The sequence below is a fragment of the Pseudochaenichthys georgianus genome, chromosome 1, assembly GCF_902827115.2.
Source record: "Pseudochaenichthys georgianus chromosome 1, fPseGeo1.2, whole genome shotgun sequence".
Classification (NCBI taxonomy): domain Eukaryota; kingdom Metazoa; phylum Chordata; class Actinopteri; order Perciformes; family Channichthyidae; genus Pseudochaenichthys; species Pseudochaenichthys georgianus.
In genome coordinates this window covers 7,319,780-7,338,011 of record NC_047503.1, presented here as the reverse complement: position 1 = coordinate 7,338,011, position 18,232 = coordinate 7,319,780, and the positions used below count along the sequence as shown (strand labels likewise).

Sequence of the window (18,232 nt, the reverse complement as noted above, 5' to 3'; positions counted from 1 at the left end):
TGTATCTGGTATAAATGTCTTTGATGTTAGCCTCGCAGTTGTTGTTGATTTTGGAATATTTCCTGGACATTTGTACTTCTACAAGTAAGTAGGCTACGTAGTTAAATAGTTTATGTTTGTGTCTATTTAAATCGGGTTTATTGTTGTTATTTCCTATGTTGTTACAGTGCCTGTAAACCGGAGGAGAACGCTGGCATGTATTCTCCTACTTGAAAGACTACGGGGGGATGGGGGGAGGAGGGGGAGCCGGTTTTGGGTGCACCCCCTCAACCAGCAAAGGAGACAACAAGGTAATTTTCATCACCTCGTGGTTGAGCTGAGGCTGGACAGCCAACGACATCACCAATATTTTCGGATGAGTGCAGAGCAGATGGATGAACTGCTGTCCCTCCTGGGCCCTGAACTGACCAGACAATCCACAAATTACAGAGCTGCCATTGAACCCAAGCAGAGACTGGCTGTTGCACTTAGGTCAAATGCCCATTTCACAGACAATACATCACTGACCACACATTTAATAAACGTTTTATTTTTTAACAATTTCACCCCAAACAACACTTTAAACAGAAACATCAAATATAAACAATCAACACAAAAAAAGTAACTATTTACAGTAAAAAAAACAATGACCTCAATTGCTCAACTATTGTTCGTAAAAAGACTCCTGCCAAGCTGAGCTACTGCTGGAGGACAGCATGTCTGATGGCCTTGTAGGTGTTGATTGGGCGCGTGGGGGCTGGGGTACACTTGGCCGAAAGGCTACTGGCCTGGAGGTGTGAATAGAATGTTGAGTGGCGGGGGGATGATCAATGGGCTGCCAATGTTGCTGGTGTTGGGTGTCTCTTTCCAAGTTGTGGAAGGTGTGGAAGGTGACTTTTGCCTGATGTTTTCTGTCTTTGTCCAGTCTTTGCAACATGGGCACAAGACTGAGAGCAAAGTAGTATGACTCCTCTAATTCTGAGTCTGGCATGTGTGGTGCAGTTGGAGGTTCCTGCAGTAGAGATATCAGCTGCTCTCCAAGGTCTGTGCTCTGTGGCCTCCTCCTTGTGTCCCGTGTGGAACGCTGGGCCGCTGCTGGTGTGGAAATGGGATCCCTGGGGCCTTTGCCTCTCTGCAGAGGTTGTGGGTACCAGAGGTGGTGGGGCTGTAGGTGGTGGGGCTGGAGATCCACATGCTGTCCTGGCATGTTCCTCTGTTTCCAATGACAGGGGTGTAGATGCTCTCTCCATGTCTTCTACAGGGGAAGGATTGCTCAAGCTGCTTTTTGAACTATATGAAAAGAAACAACATGAAAACAATTAAAACCTTTTTCTGGGGATTAATTTATGCAATAGGAACATATTTATGTAATTTAAAATAAAGTCTTTCATACCCTTTGCAATACATCATCACAAATTACAAAATTATATAAATTAAAATATGTGCATACATACCTCCTTTGCTGTACATAGGGCAAAAGGAAGGACATTATGTCTGTATACTTCCAGCCCTTTTGCGTGCCGCCTGCAGATCCACTTGGGAGAGATTTCTTCCTGTTTTTAACAAAAGCATCCCGGAGTGACTTCCATCGTGCCTTGCAAATGTCGACTGAAACAAAGAATAGATTCAGATTAATAACATGATTTCACATATTTTTCTTTGCTTTTTTTTACCCTTCAGATACTTGGCTTCCAGGGACTCATTGGTCAGCCTAGCATTCAGCTATAGCCTAGGATGCGCTACTGTGTATGTAATACAATTTATAATAAATGGTTTTGTCTGACAAATGACTGCCAAATTATTCTTGTCTGTCCTCACAATTTATCTGACTATAAATGCAAGATTTTCCACCACAGCATACTGTATTTAAACATTATTGAGAGTATTTTGGGTAGTTGTTATAACACATGAATAAAAACAAACTATAATACAAAAATATAATATCATTATAAAGAGTTAAACACAACTGTATTGATCCCTGGGCGAAATTCACAAGATAAAGTATAGTTAAAAAACCAATATTTATAAAAATATAAATACAAAATAATAATAATATAATAATATTATAATCTTGATATAGGAAATAAGATCTTACTTTATTGTGAAATGCAAGTTTACTGAACAGTTTTTTAACGACTTTCACAAGATGTGAAACTACTGAATGGCTCTGTACTGTACCTACAAGTATTAATTAACTTTAAAACATTAATATGTAGTTGTTACCTTCCACTCCACAAACTGCAGCGACTAAAAACCAGGCCTTGTCCTTTCTGATGTTGTCCTTGTAAAAAGCATTGGTTACATCGTATACAATGGTGTGTTTCTCCACTTCCATTATGAACACCTCGTCGTCCATTGTGCATATCGTAGTGGAGGTGTTGTGATGAAGGAGGGGGGTCTGCTAAATTAGTATATATGCGGGATGGGCCTGGCCCGGATGCTCACCTTTCCACTTCCTGCGAGGGGGGGGCTGCCTGCCCGACCTTACCTTACGGCTGCGCCGCGGCAAAAATAGGATTCATCCTAATTTTAGAGAAGCGCTGCGCCGAGCCGCTTCTGGGACGCGTCTGAGCCGTAACGCGGCGCGTGTGGTGGAACAGCACCCATTGACTAGAGTGGCCGCGATCCTTACGACCGCCGCGGCGCGGCCGTAACGTGGCGCAGACGCTCCTGGTGCGTTTAGGGGGTTAGAGGAAGAAAAGTCGCAGCTTAGCCTTATGCTGCCGCTGGCAAATAATTTAATATAAATTATTTGCTGTGGCCAATTGTTTTCATTGCATTTACAGACCCGTGTAACTCTCTGATACCACCCAATTAATGCATTGACTTGCTTGTAGAACCACGCTACACAAAACAGATGGCAACACCTATAACAACTATTTAAAAAAAGGGGCTACTGTATCAACCTATATAAAGTATATAATATAGTTTTTCTCCCTGCAGGAGAGGGGAGCGTGCTTTGAGATCAACTGCTAGGCTGCAGCGGGGAGAAGAGGGGGACAAAAAGTAGGAAGAGAAGTAATGGGTCAGAAACCCTCCTTTTTACGCAGCAGTCCAGACATAGACATCATAGCTACGGCGACATAGTTGCCAGTTACTTTTGGCATTAGGGCAGGGATATCTTTCAAGGTTTGACATAATGAATTGTGCTACTTTTATGTCGTTACTTTGTTGAGAATGTGGCCATGTGTAATAAGCGGGATAATGTCCACATTGCACATTGCATAATGTGCCTTCATGCCGATCTAGATCCCTCCGCAAAAACAAAAAACGTCTCGTTCGCGGGCGAGAGCCGGCTCCCGTCGTTCACTATAGGAAACGCCCCTATAGGAAACGCCTCCTTGCTGCGGTCTGCAGACAGACTCTATTGACGAGAGCTGGCCGCGGTGCGTTCAAGTACCTCAGTATAAAATCTGCCCTTTCTATGTCAGCCCCCCATGGGCCAAACTTCCTTTTATGGAAGGTTTGGCGGCGGAGTGGGCCACCAGAGAGTATCACAGCTTCTTAGCTAAAACACAGTTTTATGGGGAATGGAAGCTCAGCTGTGTGTACTGATAGAGTGGATGGACAGTACACTGAGACTGGGTTACTCACTCCAGTTCTGCAGCGTCCCTCCTCCATTCAGGGGCATAAGAGAGGCAAATCTATCATCCCAGGAGGAGATAGGTTTCCTTTCAACAGAGATTCAGGCACTGTTGCAAAAGCAGGCTGTCTCTGTTGTGCACTCTCAGGAAAAAGAGGGCTTTACTCCATGTACTTCCTGGTTTCCAAGAAGACAGGAGAATTCAGACCCATTCTGGATCTTCGCATCCTGAATCAGCACTTTGTCTGCAAAAAGTTCCATATGTTAACCATAAAACAATTACTGGAACTGGTGCAGCCGGGCGATCGACCTGAGGGACGCTTAGTTTCATGTCAAAATTGCTCCAAAGCACAGAAAGTATTTGCGTTTTTGCCTTCCAGGGGATATTCTACGAGTACAACAGACTACCGTTCGGCTATTCCCTATCCCCACCCCCACGCACGTTCAGCAAATGTGTGACCACAGTGCTTCAGTCGCGAGGGTTTTATTTGATCTCAACGACCTCATAGTCGTGGCCAGGTCCAGGGAATGGGAAATGTTCCACACAGCCCAATTGATCCTACACCTAACTAAGTTGGAATTTGCAGTCAATTGGAAGAAGAGCAGTCCCATACCTCACCAGCAGGTGGAGTATCTGGGGATTTTCCTCGATGCAGGCAGACTCCGGGCCACCCTGTCAGAAAGCGGAGGGTGACCTACCTCCTACGTCACGGTGTTCACAGATGCATCCGTGACAGGATGGGGGGGAACCTGCCTAGAGAGAGCTATAGGTGGTGGCTGGCCTCTGACAGAAACTCGGCACATCAACCTTCTAGAGCTACGGGCAGTGGTTCTGGTCCTACAGCACTTCAATCCCTTACTACAGGGCAAACATGTGCTGGTAAGGAGCGACAACCTCACCACAGTGGCTTACATCAACAGGCAGGGCGGAATCCGCTCCGCCGTCTTGTTGAGTGCAGCGGATAACCTGTGGTTGTGGGCCTCAGAGAATGTTTTTATCTCTAAAGGCCCCCCACATTCCGGCTATCCTATTGACATGCTCTACGCCTTTCTGGTACACATAAGTGACACAGATGATGGTGTGCCAGCTCTGGACAGTTCCTCAGTTCCGGGGGCGCTGTCTCAGGAAGCGGGTGCATTAGGGGCGTTACCCACTCTGGGCCAACCTCTCCATGCTTGGCTCCTGAGAGGGACAGGCTGAGAAGGGGTGGACTGTCTGACAAAGTTATACAGACTATCCAGGCAGCAAGGCGGGATTCATCAAAGCCTGTTACACAACGAAGTGGCTGGGATTCCCGCAGTCAATGGAACTGGTACAGCCGGGCGATTGGTTCACAAACCATCGACCTGAGGGACGCTTACTTTCACGTCGAAATTACTAGAAAGCCAAAACACAGGAAGTATTTGCGTTGTGCCTTCCAGGGGATAGCCCTACAAGTACAACAGACAACCGTTCGGCTACTCCCTGTCCCCACGCACGTTCAGCAAATGTGTGACCACAGCGCTTCAGCCTTTTCGCGACCATAGCATGAGGGTTTTATTTCATCTCAACGACCTCATAGTCATGGTCCAGGGAATGTGCAGATGTTACACACAGCCCAATTGATCTTACACCTAACCAAGTTGGGGGGTTGCGGTCAATTGGAAGAAGAGCAGTCCCATATATCTGGGGATTTTGCTCAATGCAGCCCCCATTGAGAGCGAGGGGTACGCCACCATCGAGAGCGAGGTGTACGCCCCATCGAGAAGGAGGGCAGTCTAGAGCCTCTGTCTGGTACATTTGGCTCTATTCTATCCTGGCTATAGCTACTGGTGGATAAGGGGCTTGCTCATGCCACAGTCAATGGTATGCAGCAGCCATCTCGTCCTGTCGTGCGGCATTTGGCGGCAGATCAGTCTTTAGCCAACGGCTTATGAAGCATTTTTTGCAGGGGATCAGGAGACAGCGCCAGTGGTGCATGTCTCCACCCCTCAATGGGACTGCCATTGGTGCTTGAGGCTTTGATTACAGAACCGTTGAGCCTCTGGAGCTCTCCTCCCTGTAGGCGCTATCATTGAGAGAGAAAGAAGCAAAAGGAAACAGCTTTGCTGCTTGCTTTGACTTCTGCCAAGGAGAATATGCGAACTGACCGCTCTATCGGTGCACCCGATGTTGCCTTCTGGTTCGTGGTGACCGTTAGCAGGGCGACACTCAGACCGAACCCCTCCTCTGTTCCCAATAACCTAAGGAGTTCTTCCAGGTCGAGGGTTTATTACAGCTAGATGGCTTTAGTCATCCACCTATGCACGGCAGCGTCTTGGTCTACGCCAGGCCCGTTCATAAGGTAAGTATCTCTTAGACATGTCTGGCTCCTTTTTCATCGTCGGTGCTTGCTGGGGCAACACAGGACTGGTGAAAAGGAGGAGGGCTGTGGGTCAGTAAGCTCTACTGACCCCCCTTGGACATAATGCACTTACGTTGTCCCATGCTCCTTAGGGACCTGGGAAACGTGGTGTGCAGTGTGTAGTCACTTGCACTGGCACCTGCAGGGGGAGCTATGGGCTTATTCATACCAATTAAGCTCTACCCAGCCAAGGAAGCTGTGGCCCTGACTTCTCCACGGTCTCAACCGGGTGATAGGAAGTTGTGGCTGTAACCAAAGGCCGGTCAGGGGCAGTGTGGTGGGTCGATGTTGTGGGACGACAGGGCATTTATCCATTGGGGCTCCACCCACTGTACCCATAGAGTCCAGTAAAGGGCGGAGCCTGTGTGAGATAGAACGGTGGGTTACGTATTGTAACCCCAGTCTGTAAGCACAGGCGGAGCCGTCTACCTAGGGGCTCTGTCTTTCCTATGCCGCTCGCTGAAGAGGGTGTAGGATGACAGTCAGGAGGTGTAGCCGCCTTATATACTTTGAGCTGCATGCACATTCAGGTAGGCTCGCCCTGATTGGCCGGCTATGTTTATACAACTTCAGTGTGTGAACGCTCGCTTATCATTGATGAGAGTAGTACCCATAGAGTCCAGTAGAGGGCTCCGCCTGTGCTTATAGACCTAGGGTTACGTAACCCACCGTTTTACAGCAGAGCTACTGGTAAGATATATAAGATAACTTGTATATAGGCTTGTGAGTCTGGTATTATTTCAGTGAGCACCTTTGTGTTACAGATCACTTTAGGGGAGGGGGCTTGGTCCCAGTAGCGTGGCGTGGGAAAAAAATTAGGGGAAGCCTTTCTTTTGGGTTGGGGGTGTGGTGGTCAATGTAATAACGTAACCAGATGAGTTAACCGGTATCATTTTACACACATTTGTATCATACAGATGCAGGACTTACACACGCCTGTTATCTAACCGACAGGTCCGCACGCACTCTTCAGCCCAAACTCTAATAAGCATTCATTCACAAACTAAATCAGGAGACCTTTAACGTTTTACGTCCGACTCGCTCCTTTTTCCCTCGCTGTACACAGCTCCAGTTTGGGGATCGGCCTGTCATCAGATTGTATTTGTTGTTGCTGCTGTAGCGGAAGTTTAGTACAATTATTTTTGATTAAACACTCCAAATCTCCACCCTCCATAATTGCACTTGCTTCAGTTGCTTGCTACTTTCTAATGGCGGTGAGAGTGGTGCAGTGACACTATCTATCTTCTATCGATTAGATTTATGATTCGAAAATTATAAAAGTAGGGTAGACATGTGGATATTATCCGGCTGAATAAAACGTGCATTTATCTAACAGGTTCGTTTTCCACTGACCTTATTTTGAGCTATTTTCCAAAACCTATGGAGAAATTCCATTGCTTTTTTGTCGAGGGAAACCGAGCGCTGCTTACTTCCGTGTTTTAGGACGCGTCACTGCAACACTAAGTTGATGTGATTTTATTGGATTGTGAGGCAAGGGAAGCCAGCCGCCTCTGGCTTCCCTTGGCATGGCCCTGACCAATAACAGGTTGGCAGGGGCATGACGTGATGTCAAGTCTGATTGGTCAATCCCTCCATTTTTTTTCACCAAGGGAAGCCAATTTCGGCTGGCCTCCTCTCGCAACAGAGAGTGCAATCTACTGTTTCACCATAACATCTAGAGGGGCGCTGTTTCACTCTTTGTAAAATATTCAATGAGAATGGGGGAGAGGACGGGCCGGCAGCAACAACACAAACAAAGAATTTCCGAAACTAAACGAAGTGTTTTTATTTATTTATTAAAATTATAACTACAATCCGAAAAAAACAGGGGAAGCATGGCTTCCCTTGGCCTCGAGGAGAAAACGCCACTGCTTGGTCCACTAATACTTTAAAAGCCTTTTTATGTAAAAGAACAATGATTAAAACACATTTTTTTTAATGTAAGTATTTCAGATTCACTTTTTTTGTTTGGGTTTTTAAGTGTTGTAATGTACAGTAACACAGTTAATTGACCTGAGAACTGTACATAAGTTCAATTTTGAAATACTTCTACTTACTTTAGTTTGTACATGTTCCACTATATTGGATCTTGCGAGCTCTGCATCCACTACATTGACATATGATTATGGGTAAAGGTATCCAATCAGCAGTATAAAAAGTTAATTCATCATGTTAGTTAACCCTTCCATGTGCAATAGACAAACTGTTGCATTGTACTTTTGTTATTCATCTAATACTTCACTCAGCAATAGTGCAATTATCACCATTATGTGCAAAACATACAGTAACATTATATCTCAACACCTTTATTCACTTAGCTTTTTAAAATGCTGCTACGTATATACTGCTAAGTATATTTAACCATGCATATTTACCTATTTGTCTTTATTTTTTGTTAATTCCTAATGTGTGCTCGTCTCTATTTGAATGTTAGCTTATTTATTTACTTATTATTTGCCTTTTATCTTTTCATATTGCACTATTACTTTTGCTGTAACGCTATAAATGTCCCTTAGCAAGACAAATAAATGATTTCTGATTTCAGATAAAAACTGTATGAGAACGAGATATTGTAAATGTGTTTGAACACAAGAGTTGAATTACATTTCGGTCTTGACTTTAACATTATTTGGCTCAATTAACCAAAGTACTAATGACTCAAGCAGTCATAAGCCATCACTTTTCACCTCCGTCGACAGCAATGAGATGCTTATCAGGAATCCCTCTCTGTCATGCAGTCTGCAGCTGCTGCAAACAGCTGTGGTCAGATGTTCTCATGGGTGCCATTTAATTGTTATCACGTGAGGCCCCTCTTCCCCCTGAGGAGAGAGCGGGTTTTTCTATGATAACGATTAATTTTGTTATTCCCTGCAACAAAGTCCACTTCAGTGTCCTCGGGAGCCAGCTGCGCCCTCGCTTGCACAATAATAACTGTGTGTTTTTATTGCGATGCTTGTGTGAATGTGCGGATGCAGAAATGCTGGTGGTGATATAAAAAACTCACAGAAAGCACATGATTGCATCAAAACCTGCTTTATTTGCTTGGATATTGTACAAAGAAAATATAAAATAAATAAATATCAAGTATAAATAATATGTATGTTAAAAAACCCATATACTGTAGGTGTGTGCATTTCAGCAGTGGACTTTTTACACAGAATTGCTGGTATAGTATTTTTACAATATCTAACCTTTACATCCATAACTTCTCTTTTTTACTCCAGGTACTCCCCTTCCGGCATCTCAGCGGTGTAATCATACCCCCCCCCCATCCACACACACACACAACACAACACACACACACACACACACACACACACACACACACACACACACTACACACACACACACCACACAACACACACACACACACACACACACACACACACACCACACCACACACACACACACACACACACACACACACACACACACCACTCTTCCCCTCTCGCTGTCATTTCACAATCCTATTCAGTGCCAGATTTCAGTGAAAGCTCTGCTCTCAGCCAGGCTTGTGTTCTCAGTCTTCATGTGACCTCCGGGAATGCAGTCCAGATAACTTTCCTCCCGCCCCCAGTCAGCCGCCCCCATCCCCCCGCACTTTCACTACTTTCCTACTCCTGTTGATACACTCCATCTTGCGGCTCTCGTCTTTGTGTATCCTGTTAAGAGTGAGGAAGAAAAACTGGGATTAGGCCAGAGGACTAACAGAAAACATCTGGACCATTGTGCAAAGAGTCACATGTTAATATTTAATGAGGTTTGTTGAGCCAACGCTCTGTTTAAAAAGGTTTGTGTCTCTTTCAGTTTGGTTTTTGTAGAGTAAACCTTGAAGTTTTGCCATGCAAGGTTTTGGCTCAACAAAATATGTTCCCGGAGGCCAAATCAAGATTTCTCTTGGTGAGATTGTTTGCCCCGAATCATGCAGGACTCAGTAAAAACACTTAAAATGCATGCAGATTTAGCTACATATATTTTAAATGTAGTGTCATAAAACAAAAGAGCATTTGCATTGGCATTATTTACCTTTCCCAGCATTAGAAAAAGCCTTTGAACATCGACTCCATCATGTGTCTACGCAGATTTCCTGTGTGGTGTTCATAGTAACACTTAAAAATATAAAACAAGGAATCAAATTTAAGTCAACACGATTGATGATAGATGTTATAAAGCTATAGTTATCCAGGTTTGTATTTAAACTTACATGAATTCGGTTCTATCACATCCAGGCCTCTTCTCAAGGAATTTGAAGTCTGTTTTGTTGCCTTTGACATTCTTCAACTTGACTGATGTACACGAGCAGCGTCCGATCAGGGCCTGAGCTGCAGAGAAAATCGATTGTCAGAAACAATTTCCAAATAAAATCTTGTTAAAACTAAGAGTGCTTGATGAATCTCTTTCTTATCATCTGCAATAGTCCAGTCTAACCATTATAAAGGGTGCTTAAACTCACCTTGATAGAGCTGAATGCAAACTGCAGCCAAAACAACCAAAAGGAGAGTGCAGGTTTTCTGTGAAGAGGACATTTTTTCTGTTAAGGGAAGAACAAATCCAGAGATCCTTCGAAGGACAGCAAGCTGAAGACTGAAGAACTGTTGCAAGTCTCCCCCTTTTTATAAGGGGAGCTGGTAGGTTTTCCCTCAGCCCATGCTTTTTCCCATCAAGCCAAACCTAACATTCTTTGGAATTTCCACTCACTCTGTAAACACAGCGGAATGTGCTCCTAAAGACAAGGAAGAGAAAGGGAAAGCGATGACGAAGGAAGTGATTACACGACATGCTTTGATGAGTAATGTTTTATGTCACACTTTGCCCGAACATGTCTAGGCAAACCTAACTGTTACTAAAGTGCAATGAGAGTTGCATCATGCTGACCGGAAGTTCAACTTTAGCTGTTATCAAACAGAAGGAGGAGGGATGTTTGTGGTGCAAAATTATCTGGTGCTGATACATTAACCAGAAGAATGTATTTACTGTGTGTGTAGATGAAAACCTATTTGTTAAAAAGTGAAGCTATTATAATTTATATGATTATATGATTTATTATTTAGCATTTCAAGGGCTCCTTCGAAAGAAAAAAAAAACAGTCAAATGTACCATTGGATTTTGAATTATTGCAGAAAATAAGGTCTTTGGCATACAATTACATCGCCGTGATGAAGAGTAGTCTCATTTAGCATCTGTTAGCAACCGTTAGCAACTGCTGTAGCGACCTCTTTTTTAGCAATAGCTGTTTTTATGACGGTTAGAAGCTCCTGACATTCAACTATGGGGTATTTTCTGATTAACTTTCGAATGTGAACATCTCTTAAGCGTGTCAACCACAGACCTAATTTCAGGCATCTGAAAGTAGTAAGATGCAGACTAATACCCGGGTTATATCTCTCACCAACACACTCTCACTCCATAATCGTCCAGGAGCGACGTTTGGTCAGTGTTCGTGGAGTGCAGTTTTGATGCTCCGAGGCTCCTTCAGCTTCATAAAGGGACGCAAATAGCTTTCAACTGATTGCAATGTATTCCCATCTACAGCGGGATTTCACGCTCATGGAAGCACGGCATTCGTTTGTGTCGGCTGCCCTTAAAGGCAATGTGAGCGTCCATTCTCATTGGATAACGGAGAATTGTACACCCGGAAGTAAGTATTCCCCTTACTGTCGATTGATTTTACAGTGATATGTATGAGAGAGGTGTTGGTCCTGATGGAGAGAGGTGTTGGTCCTGATGGAGAGAGGTTCTGGTCCTGATGAAGAGAGGTTCTGGTCCTGATGGAGAGAGGTTTTGGTCCTGATGGAGAGAGGTTCTGGTCCTTATGGAGAGAGGTTCTGGTCCTAATGGAGAGAGGTGTTGGTCCTGATGGAGAGAGGTTCTGGTCCTGATGGTGCGCAGCCTCCAGCCAGAGGGTTGTGTTGAAGGCAGAGCTGAAGTCCACAAACAGGATCCTGGCATAGGTTCCTGCTGTGTCCAGGTGCTGGAGGAGGAAGTGAAGTGATAACTATTAGTAAACCATAATTATGGATGTTATTATCAGGGCATTGATTATTTCATAAGTTTAGAAGGGGGGGAACATAGTCTAACAACAGTTAGCTTTTGTTAATTTTACCTCGAGACAAACTTGTGAGACTTGTTTCTGAAATCCCTTTCTCTTAAAGTGAATAAATAAAAAATAACACAATGGAGGTGACCTAAAACTAACCACTGGATTGCTTGTCTAACATGACCTAGTCCATAAGTGAGGTAAGGGTGGGAACAATCAAACACACCCTCCCAGGCACTACGTGTTAGCGAAGTACAACTGGGATTTCGAAGAGGAAGATATGCTTGCTCAATTCTTAATAATAAAGAAAAACCAACAAATTGAGCACTTGAGTTTTCATTAGCAGCGCCTAGCTACAGCTGTGGAGCTTCGGTCAATACCACTAATGCCCCTTTCCACCAGCGCCTTTTCAGCTCGGCTCGAGCTAGAGCCTGAAAAGCGCCAGGTTTTCTGTTCACACCGCAGCGGCGCCGGCTCTTAGCTCCGGAATCCGCTTCATTTACAGCTCCAAAAAATATTGTCGGTCAAGAGGCAAGAGCTTTGGAGCTAAGAGGCGACGTTGCTACGTCTCTCTTTACATCGAGGCGTGCAGGAAAACTAAACCCACCTCCCCCTGAACATGGGTCGACTGTTATGCCTGCCTACAAGCAGTAGTGCCTATAACACACTTTATAAAGTCAGGCAGCCACTAACCAGGCTTCGTGTGATTCTGTTTATTTGTACCTTACTTTGACAATCCGTTCACTGTTTATCGATCATTGTGGAGAGAGAGGCAGACGTGTTCGTTTTGTATTATTGCAGCTATCGGATGCAAGTAGTTAGTTTAGCTTCGATTTGCTATGCTAACATCACCCGTTTTATACCAGCGAAACTTTTCATAACAGCGTGTTGTGATACCAAACAGTGTCAATTTCAGACTGACACACATTCACTTAGGCTAAGGGGAACTGGGGATATGCATCAGCTGCTCTGTGTGAGTCGGACAGTGAATACTTTAGAGCGGCCCGCTGCAGTGTGAGCTAACCAGGGAGCTAACGGGAGAATAAACTCCGCTGGAAGAGCAGCCAATACTGCAGCGGTCGGTAAATGCTGCAGAAAACACATAATAAACAATGAACCACGGCACTCTGGAGCAAAGTATAAGGTTGGAGAAGTCGTTATTCAATTTATTCTGGCTTCATGTGATTAAAAGCAACACGATAATCGACCCGACGCAGTTGTTGTTGTGAGCGCCGTAATGGCTGCCGTTGGGGAGCAAATCAGCGATGTAAACGGTTGACGTCATGACGCAGCAGGGGCAGCTCTGGAGCGCCAGTGGGCGGTTGTGAACAGAGCGGGAGCTGAAAAGGGAAACCGGAGCTGAACCAGAAAAGCTCCCGCTCGGAGCTAGAAACTGAAAAGTGCTGGTGTGAAAGCCGCATACAGTCTATTTCCTTAAATGGTACATATCGATGAATCTATATTTTCATCTTCAGGTGATTAAATCTGCATAATGTCCCTGTACAATAAGATTCAAGCATTTTGTATTCAGTGAGGAAATTCAAGACCAGTAAATATTGATTGATTAAACAACACTAACACTTTGCGGCTGTACCTCAAAGACAAAACAATTGTCTTATGATCTTTGTTGAACAAGGTCTGATTGTCCTGTACATGTACAATGTGGGGTATTTTTAAATACTTTACTAAACCACATTCAATACTATGTTAGACACAAGTTATTTATTACTCACATATCAAAGTCTTTCATCTCCAAGATGGAAGAATAGCTGGGTGCTGCCTGGAGAGACTGATGAGAGGGACACAGGCTGGGCGTCAGCAGCTTTCCACACAAAGCCATCACATCTTCTCTTCCATAGTCCCTCGCTGTCCACATGGTGCTCTGTAAAAAGAGTGAACATCACAGCCGTCATGTTAACCCTTTGTTACACAACAACATACAACCAACATGTGTCAAAAGTGACCCGAATTAGTTTTAATTGTAAATATCTTTGCAATAATTACTTTAAACCATTCAGGATTCCAGGTATTCATCAATTAACCTGTTTTGGATCAACACCAATTTGTATTTTTCCCTTATCTTACTTTTTGAATAAAGATAATGTTTGTATACACTACACTTCTAAGGCACAACATGGGTCAAACATTACCCGTATTTTGTTGCTATGTTATTTCTTTCACTGCATGGCTGAGTGTTTCTTTACTATCCATTTTCAAAAAATAATTAATTTTAGCAGTGATTTGGACCAAGCATGTATGATGTAGTAATACAAAAAAGTATTTTAGTTCACACAGTGTGACATTAGCTAGTCATGTTAGCTTGTAATATATAGAGCAGAGACTAACTAGCAAGTTAGCCAAAATGTTAGCGGTTAGCTGTTTATGCTATGCTTAGCTGTTACTGAACATTAACAGCACTAGATTCCGCTGTAAGAAAGCTGTGAAAACTTTACATTAAACTTGGGACGACAACATTGTGGACACCCCGCTGCATGTTTATGTGTAATTCTCCCGTGTTGGAGACGATAGGTTGGGGGGGGCAGCACTGCAATAAACTGTAAGCTACGTTAGCAGCCACCTGTTAAGCAGGTTTTCCGGGCGCAACATCTTGCAAGAAACAGCATGTCAGGGCTTCTTAACATTTAACAACCTATTAATGATGAATACCAACTTAACGGGAAGAAACTCAGCTAACTAGAAGAAGAAACGTAACCTTAAATAAAAAAAAACATTCACAAACTAAGGATTATCTAAATATATATTTAACTCCATTACAGTTGCAGGACTCACCAGATCTCAAGTCTTCTGTTCTTTGTTGACGTCCCGATGCTCATATTTAACGTGTAAAACGATCCCGATATAAATCCATAAATCCTGCAGCAGACATACATACAGCTGTAGCTCGCAGGAGGAGACCCACTCAAACTGACGTGGATGTTTCAAATGTGAACGACAGGCGGTACAGTTCTCATTGGCAGGTTTCTTCGATGACGTTTATATTAACCAATCAGGAGTGTTGTGGACTCATTCCAACATGCCTGACTTGTCTGCCGTGTTTTGGCTGAATTCTATTTCAATTGCCGTAGCTCTGGCTGTCGGCCAGAATCCGAAAACCATACATTATACTGTAAAACTAAGGCTTATTACTTGTATTGACCAATGGGAGAGAAAAAAAACAGCAACATAAATAAAAACAGGATAACTGTGAGTAAATAACAGTGTGTGTTTTAAACCTTGATCCTCCCTGCAGAAATGTCTCCACTTTCTATCATTTTAATTTGTTTTAATGATATTGTCAACTGTAGATTGTTTACAATATAGGTAGTTAGGAATTTAATGAGAACATATTTATTTACTTTTGTATTTCAACATTGGATATTTTGTGTTTGTGGTGGATTCAATCGAATATTGAGAAAATTATGTATGTAAAAAGGTTTTAATTACATTTTACGTTTTTTTTAGTTGACGCTTTTTTTTACAGTTTTATGATTACCTTAAAATTACAAAGAAAATCTTAAAGTCTTATAATAGTAATACACTTTTATATTACGAGTTACATATTTAATTACAGATAATACTTTTTATTTGAGTACATCTGCATTTATTTTCTGAAAGTGCAAAAATACTGTAAATATTATATAGTAAATTTACTGTAAAAAAAAAGGAAATAAACGTTATTTGTGGTATTGTCAAATTACTGAAAATAATGTTTTGGGTTGTTAATTTATAGTTAATATCTGCCATTTTACAGGATTTTGCAAGTTATTTAAAAAAACATGATACTTACTATAAACATTCACAGTTATTTCCTGTAAAATTACGATCTTTTTTTACAGTGTATAATAGACTGCAAAACAGAGTAGAGTACTGCAGACTCCAATGAGTTGTTTATAACAGACTCACACTAACAATAGATATTGTTATATGTCACTTAGCTTTAATCTCCAGTTGTAACAGATAATTAGTTACATAACAAAAGTGATCAATGTATACATACAGATGCAGTCACAGAAATTCTGGAGCATTGACATCAGATTACAAGGACAGTGACATTCATTCAGTTTAGAGTTCCATTCCAATATGTTGTATGGTTGTATATGGTTATGTATAGGTTACATAATTTAATTGGGCACATAATCCAGTATACAGTTGTAAAGATTTCAAAGGGACCCATACAGCTTTTGCAAAGCAGCTCAGTTCCACAAAATGATGTAGATTACTATGATTTTCTCTATTCCAATTTAAAGACGAGTTTTATAGAATTCTATAGAATTCTATAGAATTTAGTATAGGTTGCATCAGAGAGAAAATGTCATGCATGTTTTCTTTGAATGCTATAGATTTCTACAAATGTCTATAGATTTCTATAGATTTCTACAGATATGTCATGAGTCGGTTCTGTCCTATAGAATTCTTTAGATTGTTATAGTTTAATTATAGAAGTTTATAGAAAAGTACACATTTATAGTATTCTACAGAATGATCTAGAGATTTCTATAGTATTCTATAGAATTCTTTAGCATGGCTTACAAATACGACTATGTTCTATAACATGCTTTAGATTCTACAAGATTCTATAGGATTCTATAGGATTTTATAGATTTTTTTGCTAAGGGTTACTTCAGCCACAACGCAGACTCGGCATGGAGATTACAGGATGGTAAATAATGCAATGTTTAAATATATAATAAAGAAAATGTAAAAAACTGTTTTTCTCATCAGAACTTTATTTAAGGTATTTAATGTAACATTTTAAGACAATGGATTTTGAAAAGAGAGGAAGGTTTCCTCTAAAATCTTTAAGGACAATTTCTGTATACTAATTTCTTTTGCACTTTATTTCAGTTAAAGTATTTTTACTTTAATTTTATGGTTTTTGTTTGGCAGCCTGCTGCCAGTCATTTGACCGTTTTTTTATGGGTTTTTTGCCCGTAGAAGTTTTAGTGCTGTACTTTTATTAAAGGTTATTGACTGTAAAAAGAGCAGATACATCTGTACAATTCTGTAAAACCTTTAAGGACAATTCCCGTAAACTAATGTTATAAGTTCTGCAGAACAATTTTATAGAAAACAATAGCAATTTTCTATATGAATTCTATAAATTATTTGGTGGAATCTATAGTAAAATTCATAGGTGAATTATATAGAATATTGCCAATATCCTGCAGTATATTCTACAGAAACATCAATAGATTTTCTATAGATTATTTTGCAGAATCTATAGTAAAATCCATAGATAAATCTATAGAATATCTGCAAACATTCTATAGTATTCTTCAAAGAAGTTCTATAGAAATGTCCACAGATTCTATAGAATATAGGTCACACATTCTATAGTATTCTACAGAATGGTATTCTACAGAATCAGTTCTATAGAAAGCATCCATGGGGTTTTCTATAGGAGTCTATAGATTATTTTCTACAAAAAACCATCTACACCAGTATATATTTTCTATACTATAGTATTCTATAGATTATTTCCCAGAATCTATAGTAAAACACGTAGGCAATTTCTATAGTATGTCCGCAAAAATCCTGTAGTATTCTACAGACATTTTCTATAGAATTCGTCCATATATTTTTCTATAGTATTCTATAGATTTTTTTGCTAAGAGAATGCTTATTTTGTAACATCATTGTTCATCTTTTAAAGGAAACCAAAAGCTACCAGAATGTAGCCATGTGACTCTGCAGACATATCTGACAGAATCCTCCATTGTCCACTCAGCAGGTATATATCATATAAGATCTGTGCAATACAAGTATGGCATAATTTATGGCCTTACTGGTTATTCAATTCATTTTTGAAGAAGAAAATACAAGAACAAAGAAATAGTGACAATACAGCACCTAACTTCCAGTTATACTTATTTGTATATACATGTCAGATTAAACTATTTAGATGTGGTTATGTAACCATTTGGTAACATAATGTGGTTTGGATATTTTTTTAATTTTGGACTGGCCAGCTTTTTTTCCATTTGCTTCCAGTCTTTTTGCTAGCTACGCTAATCACCTGCAAAGCAACAGCAAAAGAGAGTGGCTGGATATCATTGATAAGATGAGCTAAACTAAGATAAAAATAGCTAAACTAGGAATAAATAGATACAACTTTATTAATCCCTGTAGGGTAATTCAGGATAATAAGATTCTTAATTTTTTAGCAAGTAACATAATAAATCAAAGAACAACAAAAGTATTTTAAGTAAACATTTAACATTCAAACATGAAAAAAGAAAAAGGAAAAAT

General features: G+C 41.3%; 1 protein-coding gene across 1 annotated transcript in view; it reads left to right on the top strand.

The window, feature by feature from the left end:
* The first annotated feature begins 3 nt into the window (after window positions 1-3).
* The window catches only part of LOC139434644 (uncharacterized), a 214,817-nt gene continuing 196,588 nt past the window's right edge, over window positions 4-18,232 (top strand). The window contains exons 1-2 of the mRNA XM_071204617.1: window positions 4-84; window positions 168-471. Of these exons, the coding sequence (XP_071060718.1) occupies window positions 15-84; window positions 168-471 (374 nt within the window). The 5' untranslated portion in view covers window positions 4-14. The remainder of the gene's footprint in view (window positions 85-167; window positions 472-18,232) is intronic.